This window comes from Hibiscus syriacus, unplaced genomic scaffold (assembly GCF_006381635.1).
Source record: "Hibiscus syriacus cultivar Baekdansim isolate YM2019G1 unplaced genomic scaffold, ASM638163v2 tig00110465_pilon, whole genome shotgun sequence".
Taxonomy (NCBI): domain Eukaryota; kingdom Viridiplantae; phylum Streptophyta; class Magnoliopsida; order Malvales; family Malvaceae; genus Hibiscus; species Hibiscus syriacus.
The window spans coordinates 40,080-55,944 of NW_024062748.1; the positions used below are offsets into that span (position 1 = coordinate 40,080).

At 36.7% G+C, this 15,865-nt stretch overlaps 2 protein-coding genes and 3 pseudogenes across 2 annotated transcripts; 4 read left to right on the plus strand and 1 right to left on the minus strand.

Annotated features, from left to right (window-relative positions):
- The first annotated feature begins 440 nt into the window (after positions 1–440).
- On the plus strand, positions 441–1,223 carry LOC120127201 (non-specific lipid transfer protein GPI-anchored 19-like). The gene is made up of 2 exons (XM_039145172.1): positions 441–902; positions 998–1,223. The coding sequence occupies exons 1-2, from the start codon at positions 470–472 to the stop codon at positions 1,108–1,110; spliced, it is 546 nt and encodes a 181-aa protein (XP_039001103.1). The 5' UTR covers positions 441–469; the 3' UTR covers positions 1,111–1,223.
- Positions 1,224–1,684: 461 nt separating this feature from the next.
- LOC120127202 lies at positions 1,685–5,203 on the plus strand (annotated as a pseudogene).
- A 4,234-nt stretch (positions 5,204–9,437) lies between these two features.
- On the plus strand, positions 9,438–10,060 carry LOC120127213 (annotated as a pseudogene).
- An 808-nt stretch (positions 10,061–10,868) lies between these two features.
- On the plus strand, positions 10,869–13,947 carry LOC120127227 (NF-kappa-B-activating protein-like). Its single transcript, XM_039145185.1, is given in 3 exon segments — positions 10,869–11,563; positions 11,565–12,681; positions 13,802–13,947. Coding segments are annotated over 2 exon segments (1,701 nt in total). The 5' UTR covers positions 10,869–10,972; the 3' UTR covers positions 12,675–12,681; positions 13,802–13,947.
- Positions 13,948–14,037: 90 nt separating this feature from the next.
- On the minus strand, positions 14,038–14,816 carry LOC120127228 (annotated as a pseudogene).
- Positions 14,817–15,865: the final 1,049 nt, after the last annotated feature.

Genomic DNA, 15,865 nt, shown 5'->3' on the forward strand with positions numbered 1-15,865 from the left:
GGATTATCGGGTTTGCGTCGGTTGGGAATCGACAATTCAAAACCACAATCCCGACCGGTTTGGTTTCAGATTTGGGCTTTTCCAAAAGAGCTCAATTCTGTTTTCTTCTCCTTTTCTGTTTAAAATGAAATTAATGCTGCCTATTGATATGATCTTAACAAGTGTCAGTAGACAGTGCAAAGTAGTCAACCATTTTGGCCAGCTGCTTTAGACCCATTATTTTCCCTTTGGCTTGTGAAGCTAAAGCTGGTTGTACATATTATTCTCAATACTTGCCATGGAAGGATGATGGTTGAGCTTCTTATAACTGTTTCAACCAAAATCAGCCCTGATTTAGTAAAAGTTGGCCACCCGAATGCAACTAATACAGCACGACCAGTTACCATTATAGGTATAGGTGTTATTTATCTGCTCACCATTCCCCTTGGGGAAGACACACCATCTCTTTGTTCCTTATTGAACCTCCAAAATGGGTTTAGAATATGTCAAGTTGGGTCTGGCCCTGGTTTCTGTGACCATGGTTTTCTATTTAACCGCGGCTCAGTCGGGTTGCACCAGCGTGCTCTTGGGTTTAGCCCCGTGTTTAAACTACATTACGGGAAACTCGACAACCCCAGCATCAAGTTGTTGCTCTCAGCTGTCTAGCGTGGTTCAATCACAGCCTCAGTGTCTTTGCTCGGCGCTCAATGGAGGGAGCTCGACATTGGGTATGACCATTAACCAGACCAAAGCTCTGTCACTCCCTGGAGCTTGTAATGTGCAAACACCGCCACTGAGCAGGTGTAACGGCGGCAATGGTCCGGCAGCTGCCCCAGTGAGCTCTGCTGTAAGTCCAGCAGCTGATAGTTCAGACGAGACACCGGACACGCCGGCTACATCATCGATGCCGAGCATTCCCTCAGGTAGACGGAACTTACAAGTTCTAGAATTCCAATAAATATGTGAGTTGAATTCTTCATTTTTCCTAACAGCTTACTCACACATGAAAAATCTGCAGGAACTGGATCTAAAACAGTCCCTACAGAAGAAGGCAGCGAATCAAATGGAAGTGCCATGGAAATGCCGCTTGCTCTAACTCTCTTTACTTTGTTCGTTGCTTCATACATATGATTTTCGCCTTGTGTTATGCGTTTTATTTCGACAAGGAGCTTCTTTGCCTACTAAATAGACAGTAGTAGCCATTTGTTTTCCTTCTTTGTCATGCGTGCTTGAAGGAAATATGAGATCCATTGCTATTTAATTACATTTCTTAAGTGATTCTGATCAATTATCAATATAAAATAATTAATACGAGGGTTCCAAGCAAAAGTAGACCAGTAAGATATTTTAAAAAAATAGAAATATTATATTGAATAGCCAAAAATTATTTCATAAAGTACAATATTCGAAATGCAATCGATCCATTAAAATTATAAAATATTAACAAATCTAGATTTAGGGAAATATGCTATATGATTAGATAAAATGTTATTTATTTTAAAATGATTTCTTTAAATAATTACTTTTAAATTATTTAAAATTATTTTTTTTAAAAGAATAACTAACTATTTAATTTATCATTTTATTTCCAAATGAAATATAAAATTATTCTAATTTCGTATTTAATTTTAAAAAAATAATTCATAAAAGGTTGGCGCTATGTCCCGAAAGGCCCTTAGAACTTAAAAGCCCAATGATTTGAAATGCCACCGGCAAGCTTAAACCATCTAACCGGCATTAACTAAAACCCTAAAAAAAGGAACCGTTCCATGGAAGTAGCCAAAATGGATGCTCGGGTCGAAGTGTGTGAACACGACAACGGTATTGCACAGGAAGATGCTCAAATGGAAGAATTTGAACAAAACAACAAGGACATGGAGGTTGCTCCAGCCCTTGTTTCCGTCCACCCGACCCAGAACTCAGTTGCAGTCACTGTCGGGTCGGACCTTCGTGTATTCAATCTCCTGTAAGATTTTGTCTCCTCTTCCATTATCATGGCTTTATGCCTAATCAATTTTAGGTTGCTTAAAATTCCGGTAAGAAATGAACACGTTTAAAAGGAAAAAAAATGGATGCTGTCAGAGACAATTGTGCCGTGCCTTTGATGGATGAGTCGGATGGCTTATCATAATGATTCAATAAGATGTATTAAATATGGAACAAATGGGACACTATTCGTGTCTGCTGGAGATAAACTTGTCAAGGTTTGGTCTACCGATTGTTGGCGCTGTTTTTCCACTGTGTAAGTTCTTAAACACCGAACTAATTTTTTGGAAAAATTTTTACTTATTTTAGTGATTCATTATGAATTTGATGTATGACAGGGTTTCTGAGAAGAGAGTAAGTGCAGTTGCTATAAGCATGATGGTCTTCATGTTTGTTTTGCTGACAAATTTGGAGTGGTTTGGGTGGTGGATCTCCCGGGGTCGATGGAACCGAAGCTCCTCTTAACAAGAAGGCATTGCCTTTGCTTGCACATTATTGTAGTATCATTACTAGCCTGGTAATCAATTAGCTACTTTGGGTCATTTTACCCACTTTCGAGAAGGATTATTTCCCTTTTAAGTTGTACATGTATTGATGCGAGCATGGTTTGTTTGTTAGTTACCATTTACCAAATTACTAAAAGGACTTACTTATAGGAGTTTTCACCTGATGGGCGTTACATTGTCAGCGCGGACAGAGATTTCAAAATTCGTGTAAACCATCATGCTTAACCTTCTAGTTACTCTAACCATGATAGTTGATAGCTTCATAAAGCACCAATGTTTCATGCTACTTTTTATTGACAGGTTACAGTGTTTCCTAAGAAGCCATTAGATGGTGCTCATGAGATTCAAAGCTTTTGTCTTGGTCATTCGGAGTGAGTGAATTTTTGTGATTTCATGTTTCCTTTCTTTGCTTTGATATGTACATATGAAAGGTACTATTTCCAAAGAAAATTTTGTGCCAACTTAAGGGGCTAAAGTATGCTTGAACTTGCTTGATTCCTAGTCAACGACTCTGGTAGGTTGATAATCAAACTGTTTAACACTCTTTTTTAGTAATCAGAATTTACTTAAATCTCCATTTCTTTATCTGAGAATATATGATTCTCTATTTCTATAATGGAAGATATAGGTGCTCATTTTAATTGTGTACAGATTTTTCTGCCTTGCCTTCATTTGCACTCCAGATTCTCCGCAGGGTATTCTTGTGTCTGGAGGTGGTGATTCAACTGTGAGTATGAGAATTTTATTTGTTTAACCTGCAAAGTTGTTTCTTGCCTTCTTTTAGTTTCCAGGTGAAAATTTCGGAAATCAATGAACTTGTCGTATTCTTCTTTAGGTTCGCATGTGGGATATTATATCTGGATCCCTCCTTGATACTTGTGAAGTTGGTACCAAGGTATACCTCGCTTGTTATGAAAACTTTTGGAGATTACTGATGATGTTTCAGGGAAAGACAATACCGTTTATCTCTATTTTTCTACTTTTACTTTGCTGTTAAACCTTTTATCTTGGTTTACTTTTACTTCCTTACCGAAGGTGGGACAGGTTGAATCTGATGCTGCTGAAGTGAACTGTTCAACTGTTACAGACATTTGCACAATTCCGGAATGTACCCTTATTGCAGTCGCCATTCAAAGGTCAGATTCTGATTATTCTATATTCTTGTTTTTATTCTTCAATGGTCCGCCTGTTCAGTTTAGTACAATAACAGTTGTTCGTTCTATGTAGTCTGCGGGGAATAATGTTTTTGACCTGCGACCTTCCATCTCGAACGCTTTCTGTCACAAAGTAGATACTACAACTTCAACAATCTAAACACAAGGATTGTGTAACTTGCATTGCTTGGAAACCGTTTCATTTCCTTTGCCTGACATCATAGCTTGCATTTCACATATCCCGCTCAGCTTTTTGCACAACTTAAGCATGTACATGTTTTATGATAACATGATAAGGATATTTTTTTAAATTAATCTGGACTTTATAGTTTAGAAAGGGGCTGAATCCTGATGTATGCTTAAAGCTTTGATGAAATCTATGGCTAACAATTGTGTCCTGTGTAACTTCTAATTTTGGCAGGTGATCTCATTTGGCGGGAGAATTTCATTCCTACAAGCCTTGGCTGTAGTATATCCGGAGAATATTATGGATGGTAACAGGTGCCTCTAAGTTGCGAGGTTCTGATGTTTCATCTTTTTCCCGAGTGAAAGCCATTTCCGGTCTCAAGAAGAGCAGTCCTAACGCATCGGAGCAGGAACTGACTGTCTTGCTGATAGTGAAATACCCGGCGGAGCCAAACTGCTTGAGAAATTGCAGGGAAGTATTTCATCGATGAGAAGGTGTTCTTGGCAGCCGCAGATGCTGTTAAAACAGCAATGTGCAACTTGTTAATTAAGAAGCAGTATTCCGATCAGTACGAGAGTTCAGAAAGCGAACAAGAAACGATAGGAAAAGCAAGCAATGATTGGTTAATTTTTGCAGCTTTTCCCCATCTTATAATTGAGCGTATGCATGACACCGAGATACTTGTAACATCTTTACCAAACTGAAAGTTGTCTCAGAGCCCTATAATCGCAGAGGAAAAATTATACGATTTAAAGGGTAATTAGGCATTCATTGTTAAGATTTTAAAGTTGATTTAATCTTGGTTTTTAGCTCTTTGCCGTGGGTTCAAATTAGTTTTTGCTTGTTTTGGGATTAAGCATTGAATTTTAAGCACCGGATTGTATTGGGTTTTGGTTATCAGGTTATTGCTATTGATAATTTTTTGTTTGTCTTTATATCTTATCTCTAACTTATTTTATATTTTAAAAAGCAATTGAATTCCAAGAAAGAAGTTATGATCTAATTTAGCTAGTTTCAAAATTTAGAGGACTTAAAAAATAATTGAATCCAAAAAATTAAGGAAAACAGGACTTAATTTGTTTAGCTTCAAAATTATAAATATCTAAAAAATAATTAAACCCAAAAGTTGAGAGGCAAGTCCTTTCACGTTATGCAATATGCATGGCCACATCCCTACTAAAAGAAGATCAAATTTTGGAGATAACCACGAACGGAGCTTGAAAAGGAAGATATTAAAATTGTCTTTTGGCTTATAAAGAAGAGAAGAACAATATCCATTGAGAAGGAAGGTCCCTCCATTGTAATCGCCATGAATGGAACAATCAAAAGCTTTGAGGTGGGGATTTTTCCCATGTGCCTCTGCCCACTCATTATGCTACTAAATTCTAACATAAACTTTCATTTGCATTACCTGAAGAAGATTGTTTCCCCCCCCCCAACCAACTTTCTCTCCTTCCTATTGCATGTCGCCCTGTGGCACTGTTGAAGAATAGAATCGTGCCACTTAAGTCTCGAGACAAATGGAAAGGGACTTGAGTGTGTCTGTCGAATAAATCCATGGAGTAGATAAGGCTAACGATATCTTACTTTGGAAAAGAATTAGGTTTCCATATGGCGCATGACTCCGGCCATACAATGAAACCGACTTTTCAGAGTTTTATTAAAGGAAAACCTCCAATCCATTTGCAACGTCCTAGTCAGCAAAATAGACCTGGGTTTTTATTTTGATGGCTTTTCCATAATTAAGTTATTCCTAATCTGATATAAAATTAATATAAATTAATTAAAATAAGCTTTCATTCAATAGTATAATAGTCAGTATTCACATCAAAATCTAAAACGACGTGAGCTGGATGATTTCATCAATGAAGTCTAAAATTGTTAGATAGATATATTATTAGTAGGATGAAAATAAATAATTTACTTATAGTCTGATTAATAATTAAGGGACTTGGGGTGTATTTTATTTTATTTTATGAGAAATTGAGCAAGATTGACATGCAACATTATGCATCGAACTTTATTTGTACGAATAAAGGTTATCAGTGGAACAATCCTCTCCTGAGTTCTAACCATCCAAGAAAGATACTTGTTTTTCTATATTGAAAAGTAAAATACTTATGGTGGTTGAATGGATTAACCTACTTTTAGAATACAATATACTTTATCACTATAAATTTATCGTACTTTTAATGATTCGAACTAGATTAATGATAATAATATTAGTACTGCCTCGTATATGTACGCACATCGTAATTTTAAACTTGAAAGATCGTAAACTTTTCTTTGTTTTTGGTCATACTTATGGTTGAAAATATCAGTCGATTCCTACTATTGTAGGAAGTGGATTAATTAGTTCTATTATTAACGAAATAATTAATCTTCTATCATAAAGATTGGCTTAAATTAATCATTGTGAATTGATTTAATCCTTGTTCTAATAAAAAGAATCAAATAAGATCATTTTTTAATAACACGAGTAACAACATCAAAGTCACTTTTATTTTAGTTTGTCTTATTTTAATTAGATTTTAATCACATACATTATCAAATTATTATATTCTGGTCATTGATCAGTTAACTCTTGTTATTTAATGACACCGACAATTGGTAAAAAATTAATTTTAATCTGACATCTAAATTTTAGACAACATACAATGATCCTTGAATTTTAGATAAAATATTAATTTGATCTATAATTTTAGATAAAATATTAATTTGATTCTTAAATCTAATCATAATCTTTTCGTTGTCAGTCATTGTTGATCACCATCAACCTCCGTCATCGATGATATGAAAATACTCTTTATACATTACGATTTATTATATAAATGGATAAGTGATAATTTATTTTAAATGGATAATTTGTGATAATGTGTCTTAAATTGATGTTTAATTTGACATTTTTTTAAAATTCATATTAACTTAAAATCAAAACATTCAATTAGTTCATTGGCATGATATTAACAAATAAAAAATGATAATATTATTAAGTGTTATGTATCATAACTTAATTGTTTGCTAAAATATTATTATAATATTATAAATGGATACGTGATAATTTATTTTAAATGGATTTGTGATAATGTGTCTTAAATTGATGTTTAATTTGACACTTTTTTAAAAGAGAAAATCGCCTCAGTGACCAAAAAAAATTTATAATATACGATTTTAACCAACTTTTTTTGGATTTGCCAAAATGACCAACAAATTCGCAACGCGAAATAAAAATCGCAACGCGATCCCCAGAATCGCAAATCAGTTTCCAAAATCGCAACGCGATTCTTGAAAATCGCGATGCGATAGTACAAATTCGCATTGCGATTTTCCATAATCGCAACGCGAATATGAAAATCGCAACGCGAACATAAATCGCAACGCGTATCCGTAAATCGCAACGTGTATCCGTAAATCGCAACGCGTATGGGTAAATCGCAATGCGTATCCGTATATCGCAACGCGTATCCGTAAATCGCAACGCGTATCCGTAAACCGCACGTGTATCCGTAAATCGCAACGCGTATCCGTAAATCGCAATGCGTATCCGTAAATCGCAACGCGTATCCGTAAATCGCAACGATAATCCGTAAATCGCAACGCGTATCCGTAAATCGCAACGATAATCCGTAAATCGCAACGAGAATCTGTAAATCGCAACGATAATCCGTAAATCGCAACGAGAATCTGTAAATCACAACACTGAAATTTTGGGTATATAACTGAAATCATAAACTAAATCCCTAAATCGCAACTCATTCCATCTCCATCTATCATCTCTCCGGCGACATCCGTTCCTATATCCAAAGACATCCTTCCCAATCCGGCAACAGGTTTTAGTTTCGCAGCTCGTCTGTTTAGTAAATTAATTTACAACCATGAAATCATCTAATGTTGATCATGTTTGGATAGATTTGTGTTTTGGAGGGTCATGGGATAATGTTCAGTGTTTTACAATATATGCCTTTACCCATGAATCTTCAACTAAAATTGTCTTTACAAAAGTTAACTATGAAATAATGCTACGTGTTTCAAATAAATGAATTTAGAGCCCCTAAGTGGATTTAGGCTATCTTATCAGAGAAATGGTAAAGTTTATTTGTTAACCGACAATGAAGATGTTGAACGATTCATTGCTTACATTAGTGTTTCACAAGATGATGTTACATTGTATGTTGTTGAACCTAGAAGTAGTATTGTTGGGTCAGTAGCGGGTAGTAATCAACTAAGTTTTTCTCAAAACCCACAACCTTTCTTAATCCAAATCCCAATCAACTTTCAGCACCAAATTCCGGTTTTCGTATTGACCAGTTAGACGATGATGAGCCAACAGAAAAAATTGTGAGTACTAGTCAGTATTCGAAATTTGGGTCTTGGGTCAATATCCGGACTTGATATTGGTCAACACGGATTTTGATGATGTTTCAGAAGAAGAAACAGACATGAGTGTAATGATATTGATAAAGGAAGGGGTTGTTTGTTTGTCTCTTAATAGAATCATTCAGAGTTGAATGTTGAACCTTTTAGTTTTTATCGTGTTTGTTTCGTACCTCTGAATGATTCAGTGCTGATTGATCTTTTTAGCTTTCAGTGCGTTTGTTTCGTACCTCTAAATGATTCAGTACTGATTGATTCAATAAAACAGTGCTGAATAATTCAGCACAGAAGTACATTCTGAATGATTCAATCCTATTATGAAACAATATGTCACATTCAGAGTTAATTCATACATAACCTCTGAATTGTTCAACGCTTAATCATTCTGAAATAAACAAAAATCCAAAAATTAGCAAGAGTAAATCCATTTCAGAATGAGATCCCACTAACTGAAACTAAACATTATATTATATATAACATCCTTTACTTGGTGATGGTGATGTTTTCATTTCATAGGGAATTGAAAAACTTGAGACTCCATGTTAGACGATTCTTTTGCAGTAAAAAAAAATGGCAGAGCGGTGAGCAGTTGATCGTGCCTGCTGCTCTTCACCATGTGCTTTGCACGCGGGTGTATTATGATGGGTATTGATTCTTTTCACTGTTGAAAACAGTTTTTGACTTGAAGAAACTGAGATAAAAGACCAGAGTACAAGGAATCCGACCGTTCTTTTTTAGCTCTTCTGTCATGGAGGCTACAGAGATTTAGGGAGCGTTTCAATTTCCCAGATTATACGTTTTTTCTGGGTCTTTTTGAAGTTTAAAAAAAAACCTTTTACCTAGATTTGTGTGTAAGAGTTTCACCAAGGAAAAGAAAACAGAGAAGTTGTAATTTCAGAATCAGAGGTAAATTCGTGGTTTTTTCTTTCTTTTTTGGTTTCAGTTTCATGTTCCATGTGTGTTTAAACGATCTGTTTTTTTTCCCTCGTTGTTCTTGGTTTACCAGTTGCTTCGAGTTATGCTGAGGAATAGATATAGAGCAGTGACCAGCAACAAGCAAGCTTTAATGGCGGATCATGGCTCTCAATCACCATCTTCTCAAAAGAATCTCACTTCTCCAACCCCATCTTTCTTATGTTCTCCGAGATTCAAAGCTTTCATTGCAAAAAAACTCACCGAAGCCGAAACTCTCGAGAGTCCAACTTCAATCCTCGATAAAAAAAAAAAAAACCATCCTTACCTTTATGTTGTAACCATCCTTACAAACATCACTCACCTGAAAACTCAGAACCGAAAGGTATTGCTCTTGCTATAGTCGATACACTCAAGGATATATCAAATCTCAGGGTTCAGATTCCTCTAATCCCACCTTCTCCATACGGCACCACTTCCCCAAAATCTCCAGGTGATTTCGGGATCAAAACCAGGAATGCTCGTATTCCCTCGTCACCATTTGGCGTTTGCATGAAGGATTCACCAAGGATCATCAATGGCCGTCTCCCTGTTGAAGAAATGGAGCTATCAGAGGATTATACATGAGTTATATCACATGGGCCTATCCCCAAAACAATCCATATCTTCGATGACTGTGTCGTGGCGTGCTGTTGCAGTGCATCGGATAATAAGTCCAAGTCTGCATCCGAGAGTTTCCTCAGCTTTTGTTATACATGTAAGAAGAATCTTCAGCAGAAAATCGACATTTACGTTTACAGGTTCGTGTTTCATCAAGTAAAATAAACTAGATTCTGTTGAGCTTAAATGGGCATAATGTGACGGTTGGTTTAAGCAATGCAGAGGCGACAAAGCATTTTGCAGTCAAGAGTGCCGATACCGGGAAATGGTTCTTGATGGAGAGGAGAATTAAGAAAATTCCATTGCTGCATGGATAAATTATTTTCAAGTTTCAAAATGATTAAATTCATAAACAAAACATTGAAACCCACTTTTGTTTTTTTTAAATAAAAAAAAAATTGGTTTAAACCTCTCTCCCTGCAGATAGAGATTAGAGAGGATGAGATGATGTAGAAATATTATAAATTAATTTTTGTCTGATCAAAGTAGTGTATATGATTTGGATTTGTCAATTGGTGATGATGCATTGATTGGAAAACTAGCCTTCATCCTTATTTATTTCATTCACATCAATTATTGGTTAATCGGGTGAACAAAATTCAATTTGATATGAAAATAAATTTAAATAAATAAATTTTAAATGATAAATATATATTCATTTCACTAACTTGAATTTTTAACCTGAATTAACTCAACTTCCAAATACTCATTCTTAATTCCACCTACCCCCAATTTTTATATAATTATAAATTTATTTTTGAAGAAATTTAAATTAGTCCTATCTAACACTATAAAATATCTAAATCAAATTTATCATTTTAAGATGAAACTGACACTTTTACTAAATCAGGAACCAAAGGATAATGTTACTATTTTATTGACTAAAAAATTTACAATTTTTTTTGGATAATTTAAATTTACAATTTTAGGGTAAACATAATTTTACTAAAGGCCACCCCTGCCCATATAAATATTGGGCTACTCTACTTTCATTCGGACTTGGATTGCAGCCTCTCAAGCTCAATAGGCTTTCGGCTCATTTAATGTTTAGGATTTAGAATATATTAGTTTCATATTTCCTCCGGTAACGTTATCTTCATTAGAGGTTCACTATAAATTTTGCGATGAACATGTTCTGATCCTCTTTGCTCTCTTTTGAAAAATTTTGCAAAAGACGATACTTCGAGTTGCTTGCGTACTTTGATTGGATTCCGATGGGCCGCCTGACATCCACAGTCGAAGTTCCGGGACGAAGGCACGAATCTGATCGCGAAAACGACCGCTACATATCTGAATCCGATGGTTCCCCCCACTACCGTCATCGCCGCGGTAGCCCTAGCTATGAAGCATACGGACGCGACCGCCAGAGCCGCAAGGGTAACCAACAGCGTGACCGTTCTGGTTCGCCTGAATACAGAAACCCTAGAAGACGAAGCCCTATCGAAATTCCTGAAAGAAGACAGCGTTTTGATCGCGAAAAATCCGATGATTCTATCGACTATCGCCGCCTTCGACGCAGTCCCAGTTACGATGTATATGATCGCGACCGACAAGAAAACCGCAACCGAACCCTAAAATCTCTCCCCAAGAAATTTGGCAAGAATCATAGCTACCTGGACCGAGATTATAGGAACGGTAAACAATCCGAGTCGGAATCGGGCGAGGAGTTGAAAGGATTGAACTTTGAGGAGTATAGGAGGCTGAAGAGGCAGAAGATGAGGAAAGCGTTGAGATTCTGTATTTGGGAGAATACGCCGAGTCCGCTAAGGAATGAAGACGATGATTTGGAGGATAAAGGTGAATTAAATTTCAGAGAAGTACGGGGAGGATAAGGGTGACGAGAAGAGCGACTCTGATAAAGAAAACGAGAAGAAGAGCAACAAGAGAGTTAAATCCGAGTCCGAGTCTGAAAAATCTGGTAGTAGTGAATCGGAGAGCGAATCAGAAAGTGAGTCAGAATCTGAATCAGATTATTCAAGATCTAGGAAGAGGAAGAAGGGGTCGAGTTCTAAGCGGAGAAGTGGGAGAAGCAAATGCAGAAGCTGGAAAAAATCATCTTCCAGGGATAACGAATCCAGTGACACAGAGAGCGAATCCGATGATGAGGAAGACAAAAGGAGAAGGAAGTCGAGGAGAAAGCAGAGTAGTTGGAATAAGAATAGTAATAAAAGCAGTAGAAGGAAAAGAAGCAGGAAGAAGAGTAGGCATAGTGGCTCTGATGAGAGCGGGAGTGGAGATAGCGAAACGGACACATCCTTTGATGATCGTGTCAAGTCAAAGAAGCGGAAAAGCTCTACGAATTTGAGGTCTAGAAAGAGTAAGAAAAGGAGAGGATCAGAAATTGAAAGCCAAGCTTCGGATTCTGATAAGAGCTCAGATTCTGGAGTCGATGCCAAGAGTAAAGCAATGGTGGATGAGCCTAAGATTGCTGATATTAATGCTGCTGAAGCTCTTATGTTCAAAGAGATGATAGAGGCTCAGAAGAAAACTGCACTAGATAATGAGCCTATGGTTGGCCCTGCACCAGTGCCAAGAGCTGAGGGACATATAAGTTATGGTGGTGCTCTGAGGCCTGGTGAAGGTGATGCTATTGCACAATATGTCCAACAGGGAAAGCGTATCCCACGAAGAGGTGAAGTGGGTCTTTCTGCTGAGGAGATTCAAAAGTTTGAGGACCTTGGGTTTGTGATGAGTGGTAGCAGACATCAGAGAATGAATGCCATTCGTATTAGGAAAGAAAACCAGGTTTACAGTGCGGAGGACAAGAGGGCATTGGCTATGTTTAACTATGAAGAGAAAGCAAAACGGGAGCACAAGGTTATGGCTGATTTGCAACGGCTGGTGCAGCGCCATATTGGGCAGGATGTTGGTCCTACACACAATCCTTTTGCTGGGAAAGATGGGGCGGATGCTTGAACCTCATGTATGCTCATCATTTATATGCTGTTGGCTTTATTAGTTTATGGCTAATTTGTTCATGTGGGTTGCATTAAAAGCATTATCTGTAATGCTAACTACTGAGATTTTTCTATCAAAGTGTTTTTTGGGTATGCATGCGCTAAAGACAGCATTTTTACCGTAGTCATTAGAAATTAGAAATAAGAAAAATTGTGGTATGTTGGCACGATTTACTTTGTTACCGAAATCCTTTTCCTTATTTGGGCTTAATTAGTGATACTTCAATTGTGAAGATTATTGTCAGGTAGTCTTTTGGAGGAGGACAAAGGTGAGAAAGCGAAACAATCCATACATTAGTACCCTGGACTTTATGGTGACTGAACGTTCAGCTGGTGATAAGAATATATTTGGACTAGAATCCCAGAGTATAGTCCTCAAAATGTCTTATACTGACATTGTCAAAAGTTGAGACGAAGGTTCTTGTTTGCTTTTTTAATGTTTTAAGAGAAATTTGTCACAGTTCAGCTCCTAATGATTGCATATCTTTCAAGTGTCTAAACTTTGGGGGCTAAAAGCTTGGGATCTTGTTATGGGAACTTAAATTTGTCTGCCACGTCTTAGGAATCGTTGGAGCTTATAAAGTTTTTTTAGATGTTAATAGGATGGACAGGCTTGGGTGAGTTGGCTTTTGAGATTATTATATTCTTTGTGTTTTTCTAATGATTTCCTTCTTTGGATCCTTCTCAGTGACCAAGTGATGGTTGATGATTAATGATTTGCATTCTGGTAAAGGCTTTTCTTGGGGTTTCCCCCTAATGTCATGGCCATAGGATGTGTAGAACGTGCTCTCATTTTCGCCATTAATATATTCATATAGTGGTTTTGGAATCCAAGCTCTGATTGTTGGATACTACAGTTTGCGGTTTATGCTGCACTTTGCTAAACCTTAAGAACACATTTTAAGAACACATTTGCTAAAGTTCTCTTTAGGAGATTTTGTTTAATTGAAGAGATTTCAAACTAAAAGGAAATAGTTTCTGATGTCATTTTTAAAGGAGCTGCTTAGTTAATGAACTGATCATTAGCTTATATCATATAGCTATTTCAAGGGAACTTGACATTAAACATATTGCTTGTTCATGCATCTTCTGGAGCTTGTCAGCAGAATTTGCCAAACTGTATCATGTGAGACTTGGCAGCTGGTAATGGAGATCTTGACCGAAGACAGGCCATCTAGGCGGCCGTCCTGTGATGTTTGAATCTCTGTGTTGTATGAATTTAGCCGATGAGTAGCAGGCACCATCTATGTATACAATTTTTGTTGCAAAGTATGAAATACTTTAGAGGATGAAGGTGCCATTGCAATTGTTAGCTAAAAGATACAGCAGTGACAAAAAGGAGAAAAGTACATAAAACAATTAACAAGAAATAATGGTTACATTACACCATCATTTCATTAAGCACTATCCTAAGTCACTCATCTTACAAGTCATAAACTCGTATCCCAGTAAACTTGACTTCAATACGACTAACATTCTTCTCAATTGACCTGAAGTTCTGACCCACACCTTGACGACCAGGGTTAACTTTCTCAGGATAGACACCATCTTTGGGGTGAAGGTATTGAACCTCACCATTAGGGAAAACCCTGTAAAATTGGTACTTGATCTTGTACTTGGACCTCAGCCTAGTTCCCAATGCCAAGCACTGCTCTTTCCTAGCCAACTTGAGCAAGTTAGGGCCTTGCCTCGTTATGGCTGCCCCTCCTGTTGGCATCTCGAAGATTTTTTATTTGGGGGAATACCATGTTGTGACATAGAATTCCCCCCTACTTGTGCCTTCCTCAACAGTCCTGTGCTTCCTCCGAAGATGGGTGATGGGGTGTTTGGGTCCAACTCTGGTGGGTTGAAACCAACCGGAGCTTCCTCTGTGGCAGCGGTGGCTGCTGCCGGTGCCTCGTCTGCATCTGCAGCCCTAATGGTTCTTTGTGCAGTGGAGAAGGAAATTGAGGAGGATGGCTTCCATGGAGCCAGGGATTTTGGGGTGGTGATTGTGGGGGTGAAGAAACCTGTTTGAGTTGCCATGGCGATGTAGATGATGGATGATGAGCTCTGCAGGGGTGAGTTCCCTTTTCTCTTCTTGTTGATTTTTTATTGGGGGGGGGGGGGGCGGAGGGCTGGAGATTTGTGTGATGGATGATGATGATAAGGGAAAATGTTTTTAGATGGGTGGTGGTTTATAAGATGATGTTACTTGGACCAATAGGATACTTGATTTCGATGCTTGCTCTTACCCAAACCGACTTCTCACTTTTTCTAATATCCAACACATTTATTTATTTATTCAGGGAACATGTTTATTTTTATACAATAAAATTATAATTGTATATTGACTACTGCCCGCCTTAAAATTTTTCATATAAGCTTCTATGAGGAAAAAAATTAGAGTAGTTCGATACACTAAAAATAAATTTTGAAAAAATATTTTTATTGTGAAATTAATTATATTTTTTGGTATTTAAATGATGATGTATAAATAATTTTTGTTGTTTAATATTTTTTCTGAAGTTGTACATTATAAATATTAGATACAGTACATAATATTATGTATTATAGATAGAGTAATAATTTAATTAATGTTATTACTAAAATATTTTATAGATTTTAAATGAAAAGAAAGCACTTAATTGGGTTCTTGCTATGAATCACCGTCAACATCAATATCTATGTACCATTTTTAAAGATGGGTATGGGACTCGAATCGATGGATTCTGACCCGATCGGATTTATAAAATTTTTAAGTTTGGATCTGGTTTAGGGTGAAAAATACCTGACCGACCTCAAAAATAATATATAATTTTACCTTATATGTTTATGAATAATTACAATAATACCCCTCTATATATTATTTTTTTCAATTAAATCATTGTTTTTATTGAATAAAAATATTTTTTTTATTTCGTGTTGGGTTGGATCGGAATTTTAAGTTATATATCAGGTCGGGTGAAAACTTATTTTGGTCGGATTGGGTTGGGTCTCGAGTGGAGGACTCCTTATTCTTAGGTCGGGTAGACCAAAAACCTGACTCAAATCTATTCCTAACCATTTCCATCACATCCACTAGACATGTAAAAAAAATATGCATCCTTGTCACCGGTACATTTTAATGTGTTAATAGGATAATCAATGGCTCCATTACCTACTCTATAT